Source organism: Otolemur garnettii, unplaced genomic scaffold (genome assembly GCF_000181295.1).
Source record: "Otolemur garnettii isolate 467f Iridium unplaced genomic scaffold, OtoGar3 scaffold00025, whole genome shotgun sequence".
Classification (NCBI taxonomy): Eukaryota; Metazoa; Chordata; class Mammalia; order Primates; family Galagidae; genus Otolemur; species Otolemur garnettii.
The window spans coordinates 15,278,361-15,293,510 of NW_003852420.1; the positions used below are offsets into that span (position 1 = coordinate 15,278,361).

Genomic DNA, 15,150 nt, shown 5'->3' on the forward strand with positions numbered 1-15,150 from the left:
GGGTTCAAACCCAGTCCCGGCCAAAACTGCAAAAAAAAAAAAAAAAAAAAAAAATTGGTCACCTTCTTCTTGCCCTGTCACAGAATTAGGAGATTTTAATTGTATCTTCTGTATCTGAGTGGCTATGCATTGTATGTTCATTTTAGGAACAATTGATAGACCAGCCAACAGTTGACCTCTATGGCTCTGGTTTTCCATATATATATATTTTTTTTTTTTTTTTGAGACTCCATCTCCCTGGGTGGAGTGCCAGAGCGTCACAGCTCACAGCAACCTCAAACTCTTGGGCTTAAGATATCCTCTTGTCTCAGCCTCCCCAGTAGCTGGGACTACAGGCACCTGCCACAATGCCTGGCTAGTTTTTGAGACAGGATCTCACTCTTGCTCAGGCTGGTCTCGAACTCCTGAGCTCAGGCAATCCACCTGCCTCAGCCTCCCAGAGTGCTAGGATTATAGGCATGAGCCACCACGCCTGGCCAGGTTTTCCATATTTTGAATAAACTCTCCTAGTTTTTCATTTGAGCTCTCCAGGCACCTGCAGGCTCCCAGCTTGTTGCTTGTGGACTCTGCCTTCAACCTTGTGCTCTGGCGTGGTGCCTGCCCAGACACACTCTCCCTGCAGGATCCTCCGGCTCAAAGTCATCAAGAACATTCTCATTGGAGTACGGTTGGAACAGACAGGAAATAAAACCCAGGTGGCCTTTGAGGAGTGCCACACCCCACCTGGATACCTGGGCATCGAGGTGCTGGAGCAGTGAGTAGCTGCATACGCCTGCGCTTTCACTGGGCAGGGCCGGGCACCAGCCCTTCCCACACTCATCCTCCACAGAAACTCGGGGCTGGGACTGCCTCTCCCCAGCCTCATTGTAACCAGAGTGACCAGAGCATCAGAGCAGGGTCACCCCCAAGGCCAAAGACTGCACATTCCCTCTGCCAGCATCTCCTGCCACCACCTTGACTGTCAGTGCTAAGTGCGTTTATCCACCCCGCTTCAAACCTCAGCTTGGACACCTTCCAACTAGGAGGCTCTGGGCAACCTATCTGACCTCTAGGAGCCTCCATCTCCTCACCAGTAAAATGGAATTGCTCGTAGTACCAGCCAGTGGTTGGTTGTGAGAGGAGATGAGCTCACCCACTGACCCACTTAACACAGAACCTGCCACATAAGGTGGCCGCTATCTATCATTCTTTTATTTACCCAACACAAAACCTCCTCCAGGAAGCCTTCCATGACCTCCACTACTAGGTGTGACCTCTCTCTGCTTAAAAATCCCAGAGACGTTAAGCAGAGATAGAAATAAAGGGACAGAAGAGAAATTAGGAAGAAATAAAGAGAAGGAGGAGAAAGTTGGGGAGAGAGAAAGCGGGAAGGCAAGAAAGGGGAAAGGACAGAATTGGAAAGGGGGAAGGGAAGAGAGAGAGACACCAGACAGGGAAGGGGCAGCCCCTGGAGCCTCCAGGCCGCACAGGCCCAGAGGGACTTCCTCAGCTCCGTGCCACTCTGACTCCCTACTTTGGCCAGTCCCCCTGCCATCTGTGTCAGGCCCCACCAGTTGCCCCATTCTCCTAGGATGGACTTCCTGCCAGTGAACAAAGTTCTGAAGTTGGTGACAAGTGCCCTGGACGAGGCATTGCCTTTCCTCCTACAGAAGATAGTGAGTTAGCCCACCTCCCCCGCCTTCTTAGGAGAAGCGTATGACCCCAAGAGAGAGCCCCTTAACCTCACCCCAACCGTCATACCGCCTCTCCAGGTGTGCCCCCTGGCCACAACTCTGCTCAACCTGCTGCTGGAAGACCTCTTGCAAATCGCTCTGCGTATGTTGCTCCTAACCAAGTCAGCAGCTTGTCTGCTGCTGCCTGCTGTGTGCTGGGCATTGCTTTAGGGTCTCAGAATATGATGGGGAACAAAATAGAAAACCTCTGCCCATGGGAGCCCACTTTCTAGGAAGGGCAAAAAGGGGGGCAATACAGCCTGGGCCCTGGTAAGTCATTTTTGCCTTTGATGAATAGGACTCCTGTAGAATGGGACTACTCATAGGCTCACAGAATAAGATTGTTGTGATAATAACACAACCTGCCACTAAGTTACCACCTGATGAATGTTCACTGTTATAAGAAGTACAAGGTCAGCCCTCAAGGAGCCCAAAGCTAAGCAGAGGAAGAACGAGTTTCTTCCTGCCTCCCACACCCCTCCATCTCTCCCGAAGGAGGGCTGAACCCCAGCTTCATTTCTTCATTGCAGCCCCAGCCAGCTCTGGCCCAGAGGACTTCCAGTACTACATCACCACCACGGAGTTCACAGAGGAGGCCATCCTGATGAAAGTGCAGGTGCATCTGCCCTCGACTGGACAGACCCTCCAGGAATGTCCACTGGTCTGGGGAGGGGCAAAGGAGATGGGTCTTCTCTGGCTAGGAGCAAAGGGAAGGAAAATGGGGAGGGAGGAAGGAGAAGGAGCAAGCAGAGGAGGTGATGGGTGGAGGGGAAGGAGAGGGAGAATGTAGAGCTTGGGCTCACCCCGAAAATAGGGGAGCCATAGGGCTGCATGGCCAGGGAGCAAGCACCAGGCTCCAATGAGAGGCAGACAGGTGAGCTCAGGGGGCTGCAGGGCCGCACACAGTGCCCCAGCTGGAAGAGACCTCTCAGGTAGAGAAACGGAGGTCCAGAGACAGGACAAGGCTGGTTGTTTCTGCCCAGTTCCTGCAGGGCCGCACACAGTGCCCCAGCTGGAAGAGACCTCTCAGGTAGAGAAACGGAGGTCCAGAGACAGGACAAGGCTGGTTGTTTCTGCCCAGTTCCTGGCCTCTGCTCCTTCCCTATCCCCATGGAATTATAGAAGGTGGGTTGGGAGGACAGGAGGATTTGAGTGGATGGGAAGGAGGCCCGTTACCCAGGGCGCAGAGAAGGAAGTGGGGTTGGATGAGGGTGAAGCGGGAACCCAGGCTCCTGGGCCCCAAGCCCTGCTCTACTTCTTACCACATGTGCAATCTGAATAAATCACCTCACCTATCTGGGCTTCGGCTTCCTCATCTGTCAAATGGTGACAATAACAGTTCCTATCTCCCAGCCCTGTTGTGAGGTTCAGATGAGATCGTGCATGTAAATATCCAGCACCACACTAATCACAGGGAGCCTGCAATGCTGACTATGATCAGGTTAGCCAAGGAGGCTGTTCCCACTGAATTTCTTCTTCTTTCATTTCTCTGAAGCTCGTGACTCCCTGTGGCCCAAGCCAGAGAACCCTAAGTTCTGACCACCTGGCTCCTCAGCCCCTCCCAAGATTAGCTCCAGGAAGCATGGCAGACCTGGTCTTTTGGCTGGAGGTCTACAATAATATCTTGTCCTGCCTCTACACCAGCAAGGAGATCTATGTGGACCCCCAGGACTCGACAGTGAGTGCTTGAGGAGGAGGAATGGGGATGGACAGAACTTTATTTTTGCACATGAAGAAATCAGTGCCTTTCTGGGTGGGCCTGCATAAGTCACTTACCCTCTCTGGATCTCACCTAGAGAACTATTTAACCTTCAGAACCCAGAATAGAAGTCCCCTCACCTGGGAAGATATCCCTGGACACTGAGTCCCCTTTGTTGTTCCTCTCTTCCTAATGCCTATTTATTCATTTAAACTGAAAATATCTATTGCAGGCCTACTGTGTGCCAAGCCCATGCACACAGGGTTCCTGTCCTTGCAGAACTTAAAGTCTAGTGGAAGATTAGAAACTGAAAAAGGGGCTCGGAGCCTGTGGCTCAAGTGGCTAAGGCGCCAGCCACATACACCTAAGGTGGTGGGTTCAAATCCAGCCCGGACCTGCCAAACAACAATGACGGCTGCAACCAAAAAATAGCTGGGCGTTGTGGCGGGCGCCTGTGGTCCCAGCTACTTGGGAGGCTGAGGCAGGAGACTTGCTTGAGCCCAGGAGTTGGAGGTTGCTGTGAGCTGTGATGCCACAGCACTCTACCCAGGGGGACAGCTTGAGGCTCTGTCTCAAAAAAAAAGAAACTGAAAAAGGAAACTGTCCATTAAATAAAATAAGTTATCTCATTATTTACAGCAAGTAGGGCAATGGGATAGTGAGTGACTGGTGGAGGTGAGAGGGCTACTACCCTGGACCTCTAGTCAGCAAAGACATCTTTGAAGAGGTGGCCTGAATGGTGACAAGGAGGCAGACACAGAGGTCTGCAAGAACAGCCAGCTCCCAGGGGCAATGGGGGGGATCAATGAGAGGAAACATCCAGATACATCACAAAAATCCCCCAGCAACTCCGCAGTACACCCTGAATAAAATCCCGTCTCCTGTGCAGCTCCTGGGGCGCTGCGTGCTCTCACTGCTGCCCCATCTCTGGCCCTGTCTCTTCACCCACCACACTCCTATCACATGGGCTGTGCTGGCTCCCACTTCAAAGCCCTGACTCATGCTGGTCCCTACCTGGAACATTATTCCCTTCCCTGCTGGTCTCAGTCCAGATGGTGTCTCCTCAGAGAGCACCCTTTGACCACTGCATTGGGAGATGTTAAGTAAGGTCTCCACTGTGTTCTTTTCCCTTCAAAATACTGATCACATTCTAACTTTAAAACATATGTATAGATATGTGTTTGTACGAAGTTGTATGTGCAAAATTGCATGTACACATAACACATATATGTACACTACTTAATTTTGCGTGCTCACTGTCTCCCTGTTGTGAGGGCAGGACTATGGACAGTATACCTACCACATGAAAGGTACACAGTGAAGGCTCAGGAAATATTTAAGTTAAAAAATGATGCCCTGGGGCGGCGCCTATGGCTCAAAAGGGTAGGGCGCCAGCCCCATATGCAGGAGGTGGAGGGTTCAAATCCAGCCCTGGCCAAAAATAAATAAAATAAATAAAATAAATAAAAAAATAAAAAATGATGCTCTAAGATCCATATTTGAAAATGATATATCATTATTGCTCTACTTTTTACATAAGGAAACCAAGTCCCAGATGGGGAATGTGAGTTGTCCAAGGCCAAAAGGCAGGCGGGGTCAGGACTATAGCCAGGTTTCCTGCCTCCCCTGCAGGTCGCTCCATCTCTCACAAGTGTGGCAGCTTGGAGCCAGTTAGAAGTGAACCCTGCAGGTCTACAGAAATCTTACACCAGTGGGCAATGGTACATGGGCAAGGGGGTTCTTGGCAGCCTCACATGACATTGTGATATAAGGTGAAAAATAAAGTTAACGTAGGTGTTCATCAATCATCAATAAGGAACTGGTAAAATTCATGCACTGTGGAGTAGTACACAGCTGTTACAAATGGAGTTTTTCTGTATGCACTGACAATGAGGGGAACAAACAAGGTTCAGCACCATGTGGTTAGAATGTTCCCATCTACTCAGGTTTGTATGCGTGTAGCAAAAAGTCTGTCAGGATATACTTCAGAATGTCAACAGTGGTTACCCCTGAGAACAGGATTAGAGGGAAAAGAAAAGAGATGCTGGGTGAACTTTTACTCCCTACTTTACACATTTCTCTCACGTTTTCTATAATTTATGATTTTCAAAAATCAAGGAAGCATAGATAGGGGGACATCAATATGATAAAGCAAGCATAGAAAAGTGTTAACAGAAGAATCTATGTGATTAATACATTCATGCTCTCTGCAAAATTCTTTCAACTTTGCTGTATGTATAGAAATGTTCACAGTAAAATATTAGGAGAGAAAAGTCATCAAAACAACAAAAAGCTAAGCTTTCCAGATAAATCATGATGAGAAACCAGATTAATAGCTGCTCACATGCTAAGAATGACTGGCACGCAGGTGGTACATCTGGCAGGGGACAATTATTCTCATCAAACCTCACTGAGCTGCCCCCCCCCAGTCCGCCCCCATAGCCTGCTCAGAACAGATTTGGCAGATTCTAAAAGCTAACTAATACATACTTTGCCCTTTTTCCAGGCTTCTGACCTCATTCGGCTATTGTCATTAGGAGAACTGGAGCCTGGGCCAGAGGTAAGTGTGTTACCAACTCCTCCCCCAGCAACCTGGCCAAGGTCTCAGGAAAGATGCTGGGCCAGGGCGGCGGGACCAGGCCAGGGCACACAGGTGTGCTCCATTTGGCCAGGGTTTCCTTCTGTGACTGAGAACCATTGCACCTGCTTCACAGGTGATGTGAGGATTAAATGAGATGATGCACCACCATTATTCACTACTGAGCAAGCCCCCAGGCGTGCACCTAGATGATAGTGGGTGGCAACTGCATACAGGCTCCTCCACCCACATCAGTGTGACCCTCTGGGAACCCCACACTGTCAGCCCCTTTTATAGATGAACAGACTGAGGTTAATAAGGTGAACTCACTTGCCCAGGCTCACATTGCTTGGGCCAAAATTTCAACCCAGTCCTAGACTTCAGAATCCACGTTCACTGTCCTCTCTGCAGAGGACATTGTTTTAGCCTATGGCACCTGAGAGCCAGTCAGTAACAACCACCAATGCAGATGCCAAGTGAATAGCATTACTAGGTGTGGCTCTTCTCTGGGCACATTATATAAGTTAATTTATCCTCACAACGACCTTATGGGGAGGGTATAATTATTATCCCTGTGTTATAAGAGTAAAAATCAAGGCACAGAGAGATTAAGAGACTTGCCTTGGCCCACAGTTTGCAAGTAGTGAAGCTGGAACTCTGGTTCCATAAATCTATGCTTTAGCTGCTGTGTATGCCCAGGAAGAGGCTGCAATCCCGCCTCAAAGAAGCTTAGGGAGCATAAGTGACCTCTCCTGGTCACACAGCAAGTTGCTGCAGAGTATAATTAGAGCCCAGACTCCAGACTCCTCAGATGGTCTTGTTCCATTTCTCAAGCTGGGGGCCGAAGAAAGCCAGCTTCTGTCTCTGCCTATACTTTTCTGCTCTAACCTCATCCAGGCTTGTAATCAGCCCAGAGGGAATGTGAGACTGACCATCAACACTCCTGATCCTCCCACCGTCCAACTTGAGGGAAACGTGGCCACAGTCATCCAGCCAGGCTTGCTGGTGCTGCTGGGCCCCAGCAACTCCTCCTCTGTCCCAGTTTCCTGGGTGAGTGAGATTCAAAGGTCCTTGTCCCCCGAAGTCCTGAATCTATGATGAGGCCCTCCAGGGCCTGCTAGCTGAGGGCAGGGTGACAGGAGCCCACAGCAAATCTCAGTGCTGTGTCACCTGTTCACAATCAATCAGTCCACCGGATAGCTGTGCCCTCTGCTAAAACATTAAAATACTTTAACATCTGTGCCCCTACATTCACACGCACCCCCCAGGATGCTCCCCAAGGACCTCCTCAGCAACTAAAGGGGTTTGCCTCTGAGCCCCTGAACTTGCAGTCCTTGCCAGGTGGGGCCTTCTCACTGTCTCCCCGGGGCATGACTGCATCAAAAGCCCGGGAGGAAGTTCAGAGACAAAGAGTTGGTGGAGGGCCTAAATGTGACTCTTTCTCCACTCCCTAAGAGAAAGGGTGGCCCCAACCAGAGAAGGCTGGGCCCTGGGAGGAGTTCAACTTCTCTGTTCTGAACAGACCTGTTCCACAGACCGTGAGATTAGGAAGGTGCCCCAGATAAGGACACAAACAGGTCCCCACTATAGGTGAGCCAAGTGGCACCTGCCCAGTACAAGAGGACCCTTGGGCTCTTTCTCAGCATGATTCTACGGCAAAAAAGCTGGTCATCTCTGGCTAGCGGTGAAAAGTCACTTTATTTCTGGTTCATAAGGTAACCATGTAAGTTATGAAGGTCCCTATATACCCCCCTCAAAACCAAGGGCTCCCCTGGCTTCCAAGCAATGATGATTCCTGAGCCAAGTCACTTTCATTACAGAAGGATTTCCCTCCACTGAGCTGAGCCCTCCTTGTGTCTAGCGCTGGGTCCCTGGATCCAGGGGCACCCAGTATCCCTCTGTGTCCTCTCCTATGGCAAGGCCCACGCATGCATGATCTGGACACACATGAACCAGCAGCTAGAGAAGACAGTGTCACAGGGAGGGAGGTGAGGACTGATGAGAGAGAGCCAGGTATCATGGGAGCTGCAGGCAAGGGAATCCCTCTGGCTAGAACCTAAATTTCTCTCCTGTTCTAATCTAATTTCCTCATAGGAACTTTTTTCAAAGGCTGTATTTTCTTCAAGAAATCAGGAACTAATAATCCAGTTTACTCCAAAAAGGTAACACTTTTTTGTTTGCAAAGTTCAGAAAAAATAAGATGGTAACAGAAAGTGAGATGAGAGAGAAAGCATGTGGTTAAATGTGTATATTTCCACCTGCTGTCAGGAGAATGACAGGAGGCTTATAAGAGGGAGAGAGGGGTGTTGCGACCCACAGCTCACTGAGCACTGCACCCCTAAAAGGCTGCTGTGACACAAAAGTGATCTCTTTTCTCTGGTAGCACCACCATCACCCTGAGCCCCCACCCCACTGGCATCAAGAAGCAGGTGAGTCCCTTTTCTTGGCCTCAGTCTCTTGGCCTTCAATCCAAGTTGAAAGCCTCTTTCACTTTCTGTCCCTGATCTCCTTTTGCCCTGGAAACCACTCATGCCTGCTGCAAGAGTAGGGGAGTCTCCCAGGCTTTCTCTTTTCATACACATAACAAATATTTATCGAGCACCTATTATGGGTGTGGCCTTGTCTTATGTACCTGGGATGTGTCAGAGAACACCAGCAAGGTCCCTCACGTTCTGGCAGAGTGAGGTCGGGTATAAGCCCCAGCCCCAGTAAAGTAAATTACATAATATATAGGCAGGTGATAACACTACAGCAAAAGTAGAGGGGACCAGGTGTACAGGGTGGAGTGATATTATTAAAAACAAAGTCAGAGAAGTCCTCATTGAGAAGGTGAACTTTTGAGCAAAGACTTGGAAAAGAAGTTGTCTGGGATCTGGGGGAAGATGTGGACAGAGGCCCCATGGCAGGAGTGTGTCTCATGGGCTCAGGGACCAGCCGATGTGGCTGGAGCAGAGGGAGCGAGGGGAGGCAACAGAGGGGCAGGACTAGGCTTGCAGCTGGGGATCAACTTTTCCTCTGAGTAAGATGGAAGCCACTGGAAGGACTGGGGTGTAGGCAGGAGTATCCAAGCAGGCTGGTAGAATGATGCAGTCATAGCTGATGAAGCTTGGCCAAGATGGTGTCAGTGGACCAGTGGAGTGTCCTATCTCTTCCCCAGGGGCCGTTCCCACTCCTACCCTGGAAGAACTGCTCACAGTCCTTGCCAGTCAGAGGGAACCCCCATAGTAACTACACTTTTTCCCTACGCTGGGGACATCCCACCACCCTCCACTTCTCTAGGACCATGAGTGTCACACTCTGGCCCTAACAGGTGAAGGCTGCAAGGGGGAAAACAACAGAAGGGCTGAGCTAGAACAGGCATCATGAAAAAGAATAAAATCTTCATCCCTGTCCCATCAGGCCTCGCTCCGTTCTTACTCTACAGAATCCCAGGGTTGAGTGGGCCTACAGATCATCTGCTCAGGATCTCTTTTATGACATCATTAGAGGACAGTCATACAGACCAGAACTGCTGTGTGTAGTTGGATAAGTTGTGGACTGTACAAGCCACCCATGTCATAGAACAGGCGTCCTCAAACTACAGCCTGCGGGCCACATGCAGCCCACCAAGGACATTTATCTGGCCTGCTGGGTGTTTTTGCCGCCGCTGCCTGTCCTGCTTAGCAGCCGACTCGTCCCGGAGCCCGCAGTCTGGCCCTCCAATGGTCTGAGGGACATTGAACTGGCCCCCTGTTTAAAAAGTTTGAGGACCCCTGTATAGACAGTGCAGATACATGTATATGTTTATGACAGTCTCCGAACAGATGGGAAAAGAGCATCATGAAAAAAGAGTCTTTTTCCGATTTGTCTAAATGGGTTGGGGGAGCCCTTGGACAGACCTCTCCTAATGGTAGGAGGCTTGCTTCCTCAATGAGATAACTCCTACCCCAGTATCAGGCAGCTCAGCAGTAGAGAGCTCCTCTTGCATTGGTCCCTGCAGAGCCCTAGGCCTGGGGTCTCACAAACCAATTTCCTCTTCCCCAGGGCTTCCCTGCAGAGATGCTCTAGTCCTTGCTATAAATGTAAGAACAGAGCAAGGCCTGATGTAACCGGGATGCTGATTTTATAGTGTTTCAAAATCATCCCCCATAACAGCCTTCCCCCATTAGGGGTAGAGCATGAGACTCAGTCCTGTGGAGGCCGAGCAAGGTGGAATGTCCCCAGGGTAGCACACTGACTGGCAAAGGCAGTGAGTTCTCCCAGGGTAGGAGCAGGAATAGCCCCTCGGGAAGAGACACCAGCGGGTGTCTCTTTTTCAGGCTCCTTAGTTTTGCCCCATGTCCCTTCACTAATCTGGTCCACTGGTTCCAGTGTCCTCCAGAAGAGTCTCAGGCTTCATTCACTTTCCATCCCTGATCTCATATTACTCTGGACTACCCACCCCATGGCCGCTTGGGAGGTCAGGGGTTAAGGGTAGAGTGTCCAGTACTTCTCCGGATCCCCTGTGGGCATCTGTACACTGAGCTCCCCTCATTCCTATGGTTAGAGCCTGCCAACCCAACAGACGTGAGCTTCTTATTCCTCTTTCATCTATTGCAGGAAGGACATCTGAAGGCCTTTCTCTTAGAGCTTCTGAAGAGGGTCTTTTTGCCCCGTCACAATGGTGAGCCCCTACTCTGTTCTTCTGCCATGCCCACATACCATGCACCTCAGAGCAGCATCAAACATGTCCAGAGGGCCTCCACAGCCAGCTGGCTTCGGCCTTGTCCCCTGGGTTGGCTAAGAGCTGCCCATAGGCAGAGCAGAGAAGGCAGAGTGGAGACACTGGAACCTGGAGCATGACCAACAAGGGGACTGGGGAAGGGCCCACGTGTGCCCTCCTGTTCTTCATCCAGGCAGCTGGTAGCGATGAAAGCTTAGAAGTAGGACATGTGGCCAGGAGGGGCTTTGGGATGGGGAGGTGTGGGTTTGCACTGTGGAAACCAACATAGAAAGGGCCCTCAGAGGTGACAGAGCCCACAGCTCCCAACAGAGGTGACAGAGCCCACAGCCCTTCAAGGGCTTGGGAGGTAACATGCCCAAGTGAAATGGCCCAGGCGGGGCTCCTGGTTCATGGCAAGTGTGCCCCATCCAGAATGGACAGCTTGCACTCAGCTCAGCCTGGGTGTCAGCACAGAAGAAGGGTCAAGAAGGCTCAGGCCACACCCTCAAGGCCAAATCTCAGAAACTTAGTTTGCTAAAAATCAAATTGCCAGCCAAATGGTTACTTCATTGAAACTCAAATTACAAAATGACCCATTCTTCAAATTCACCAAATTTACCAATTTATCAAAAACCTGCTTTAAGGACTATTTTTCATATATATGATAAATAAGTATATTTGTGAATATTTTCCTTTTTTTTTTTTGAGACAAAGTCTCACTATGTCACCCTTGGTAGAGAGCTGTGGGCGTCACAGCTCACAGCAACCTCAAACTCCTGGGCTTAAGCGATTCTCTTGCCTCAGCCTCCCAAGAACCTGGGACAAGCACCCACCACAATCCCCGGCTATTTTTTTGGTTGTTGTTGTCATTGTTGTTTAGCTGGTCTAGGCCAGATTCGAACCTGCCAGCCTTGGTGTATGTGGCTGGCACCATAACCACTGTGCTACAGGCACCAAGCCTGAATATATTTTCCTTCTTTGATACATTCAGTGGATATTTTCTTATTAATATAACCAAATTTCTATATTTCAAGGTTAATTTTTCAGTTCCTTCTGACTTCTTTCTAATCCTTTTGAGACATTTTGTTTCTGCCAACATTTTACCTTTCTTAGGAATGAAGAGTGTTCTCAGCTACTTCCCTTGATTAAAGAATAAAATTCATCAGCTCAGCACCTGTAGCTCAAGCGGCTAGGGCGCCAGCCCCATACACCTGAGCTGGCAGGTTCAAATCCAGCCCCCACCCGCCACAACAATGACAACCAAAAAATAGCCAGGCATTGTGGTGGGTACCTGTAGCCCCAGCTACTTGGGAGGCTGAGGTAAGAGAATTGCTTAAGCCCAAGAGTTGGAGGTTGCTGTGAGCTGTGATGCCACAGCACTCTACTGAGGGCTACAGCTTGAGACTCTGTCTCAAATAAAAAAAAAGGAATAAAATTCATCAATAGATTTATAAGAAATCTTCAACAGGCTAAGCGCTACAAGCTCAGTGGTTAGGGCACTGGCCACATACACCGATGCTGGCAGGTTCGAACCCTGCCCAAGCCTGTTAAACAATGACAACTACAACCAAAAAATAGCTGGGAATTGTGGTGGATGCCTGTAGTCCCAGCTACTTGGGAGACGGAGGCCAAGGGTTAAGGTTAAGCCCAAGGGTTTGAGGTTGCTATGAGCTGTGATGCCACAGCACTCTAACTGAGGGCAACATAGTAAGATTCCATCTCAAAAAAAAGAAGAAATCTTCAACAAATAGAACATTCCATAAAATACTGCTAAGAAGAATGTCTTCATGAGAATGTGTTGACAGTGACTGGATACATTTGAGAATTTCCCTTAAGATAGGTTGAGTTGGCCGGGCTCAGTGGCTCACTCCCATAATCCTAGCACTCTGGGAGACTGAGGCGGGTGGATTGCTTGAGCTCACAAGTTTGAGACCAGCCTGAGCAAGAGTGAGACCTATTTTCTAAAAACAGGAAAACTAACTGGGCATCATGGTGGGTGCCTGTAATCCCAGCTACTTGGGAGGCTGAGACAATAGGATGGCTTAAGCCTAAGAGTCTGAGGTTGCTATGAACTATGATTCCAGGACAATCCACCCAGGGTAACAGAGTTAGACTCTGTCTCAGAAAAAAAAAAAAAAATAGGTTTAGTAAGTGGGTAGAGAAACTGGCTTTCCTGAATACAGCTGCTTGCTGTTCAGAGGCTGCTTCAGGAGTGATGGGAATGGTCCCCCCAAGCAAGGGGGCTGAGGGAGGGGATACACCCAGTCCCTTCCCTGTTCTGGGTGGCAGAGCAGCCCCACGCAACATCTTGCCCTGCACCCACAGACACCTCTGCCCACCCCTCTTGCAGAGCTGCTCAGACAACACCACCTCCCCCTGCCCAACATCAAGGGCATCTCCTTTGACCAGGCCCGAATGGACGTCTCCAAGGTAAGCTGAGGAAAAGAAGCTTCCTGAGACACTTATGGATATTCAGAGCCAGAAGTGCCTTTGAGCCTGGAGTGGCCTTGTCCCCATTCTGCAGAGGCAGAAGCTTCCCTACACTGGCCCTTTGCCTTCTTCCCACCTCCTGCTCACAGCTGTCCTTGTGTGATGCCCCACGATGGATGAGGAAACTGAGGCTCCAAGGGGCGACACACCTCCCTCAGGGAGCTAGATCACAGGGCTCCTCAACAGCCTCGTTGCCTCACACAAGTGATCTTCACAGTTAGCTCGCCAGATGATGAGGTTATTTCCCCCACTTTACAACTGAGGGAACTAAGACACAGAGAGGCAGAGAAACTTGCCTAAGGCAGCAGAACTGGGATCCCCACCTGGGTCCATCAAAGCCTATACCCTTAGCCTGGACTACCCACCTCCCCAGCACAGGGCTGTTGCCTGTGGCATCTGCTATACAGGGTGGGACCCAGGGCCAGTCTAGGCTTCCTAAACACCAGGGAGGTAAGATGCAACAGAGTCCAGAGGGCAGAGAAAGCTAGCAAGGAGCTTGTGGCTGAGCGGGCCCCTGGAGCTGCCCTGCCTGCTCCGCCTCTTCCTCCTCGCTATAGGGTCAGAGGAGGTGGATGGGGTTGGTGGGAATGGGTGGGGACTAGAGATACCCTTCATTTCTTTGTCTCCCTCCTTAAAAAGACTCCTGTTCTTAGAGCAGGAAGGACAGAGGCAGAGAGAATGGAACAGATTCTGGCTCTGTGACCTTGGCCAAGCCACTGCCCCTCCCTGGGCCTGTTGTCCCCATCTGGAAAATGGGGATATGTCTATTTCTCCCCAGGAGCTCAAAATGAGGGCTCTCCTTTACAAACACAAGGAACTGTTAGGAGCACTGATTTCACTGAGCCCTACTCTGGCATCCAACAGAGCATGACCCACCATCCCACACTGAAAGCTTCAGCTCCGGGACTCTCAGCTGCACCGAAGGAGGCAGGCGGGAGGGGACAGCAGCAGCTTGCCTCCTCACACCCCACCCCCACCCTGCAGACCCCCTCCTACATTCAGGCCATGGTGAGGGTAGGCTAGTGGGGAAGCAAGGCCCAGACACATTTGGTGAGGGCAGAGGAGCCATTACAAGCGACACAGGGACTGAGGCTGCTCCAGAAATGATGCTGCGCATCCCAGCAGGGTGGGCCCATCAGCTCAGAATGCTGCCCAAGGTGGGCAGGGGGCCCATCTGTGCTCTGAATGTCAAAGAGGAACAGAGCCAGGACACAGCCAGAGCCTGGAGCCTGCCCAGCAGCTGTCTCATAACAAGACCTACATGAGGCAGGGGTGAGAGGGTGGGTGGGCTCACCGGCTCATTCACTGACTTGCTTCAAGGTGTCCTCATCGTCATGTGTGGGTCACACGTTACACAACTCCAGAGTGCAGTCCCCACACCATAGTTTACAGGAATGACACCATCTGGAGTTGGGCAGTGCACAGTCTGCACATCCTTACCTGGCTGCCCTCATTGCTCACACGTTCATTCATCATCCCTCACTGGGTCAGCCAATACACATCACTGACTGCTCTGTGCCTGGCCCTGTACTCAGCGACTATGGGACAAAGAGATGAGTTAGACCCAGTCTTTGAACTCTCCAGGAGCTCCCATAGTGGTGGGGACAACAGGTGCAGGATCAGAGAGATTCCAGAAGCACGGTCAGGTCTGGCAGAGGCTTGGGCATTGTGGGAGAGAATGTGAGGGAGGCTCTCGCTGGGCAAGGGGCCCATCTCAGGGCGACTCCCACAGGACAATCCCCAACACAGAAAGGTTAGCACCTCCCTGACATGCAGGCTCTTGGGAAGGCCCCGAAGTCTGATCTATTCTTTCCCTCACAAGCATCCCGAGACTCCCCTCTTCCCACTCCATCCCCTGGTCCAGTCAGTCCTTGACTTTGCTTTCTTGAATCAGGGGAAGGTGTGTCCTTGGAACACACACAGGGCCCCTCTCGGAAGTGGCAAGAGCAGCCTCAAGAAGTACAGGCTTACTGGGCAACGGGGGTGGGGG

At 50.6% G+C, this 15,150-nt stretch overlaps 1 protein-coding gene across 1 annotated transcript in view; it reads left to right on the plus strand.

Moving 5' to 3' along the window:
* The window catches only part of LOC100952926, a 19,482-nt gene that overhangs the window by 4,226 nt on the left and 106 nt on the right, over positions 1–15,150 (plus strand). Inside the window, exons 4-14 of the mRNA XM_003788101.1 lie at positions 623–754; positions 1,571–1,655; positions 1,752–1,815; positions 2,243–2,328; positions 3,208–3,390; positions 5,918–5,971; positions 6,887–7,039; positions 8,084–8,151; positions 8,373–8,418; positions 10,568–10,631; positions 13,021–13,100. Of these exons, the coding sequence (XP_003788149.1) occupies positions 623–754; positions 1,571–1,655; positions 1,752–1,815; positions 2,243–2,328; positions 3,208–3,390; positions 5,918–5,971; positions 6,887–7,039; positions 8,084–8,151; positions 8,373–8,418; positions 10,568–10,631; positions 13,021–13,100 (1,015 nt within the window). The remainder of the gene's footprint in view (positions 1–622; positions 755–1,570; positions 1,656–1,751; positions 1,816–2,242; positions 2,329–3,207; positions 3,391–5,917; positions 5,972–6,886; positions 7,040–8,083; positions 8,152–8,372; positions 8,419–10,567; positions 10,632–13,020; positions 13,101–15,150) is intronic.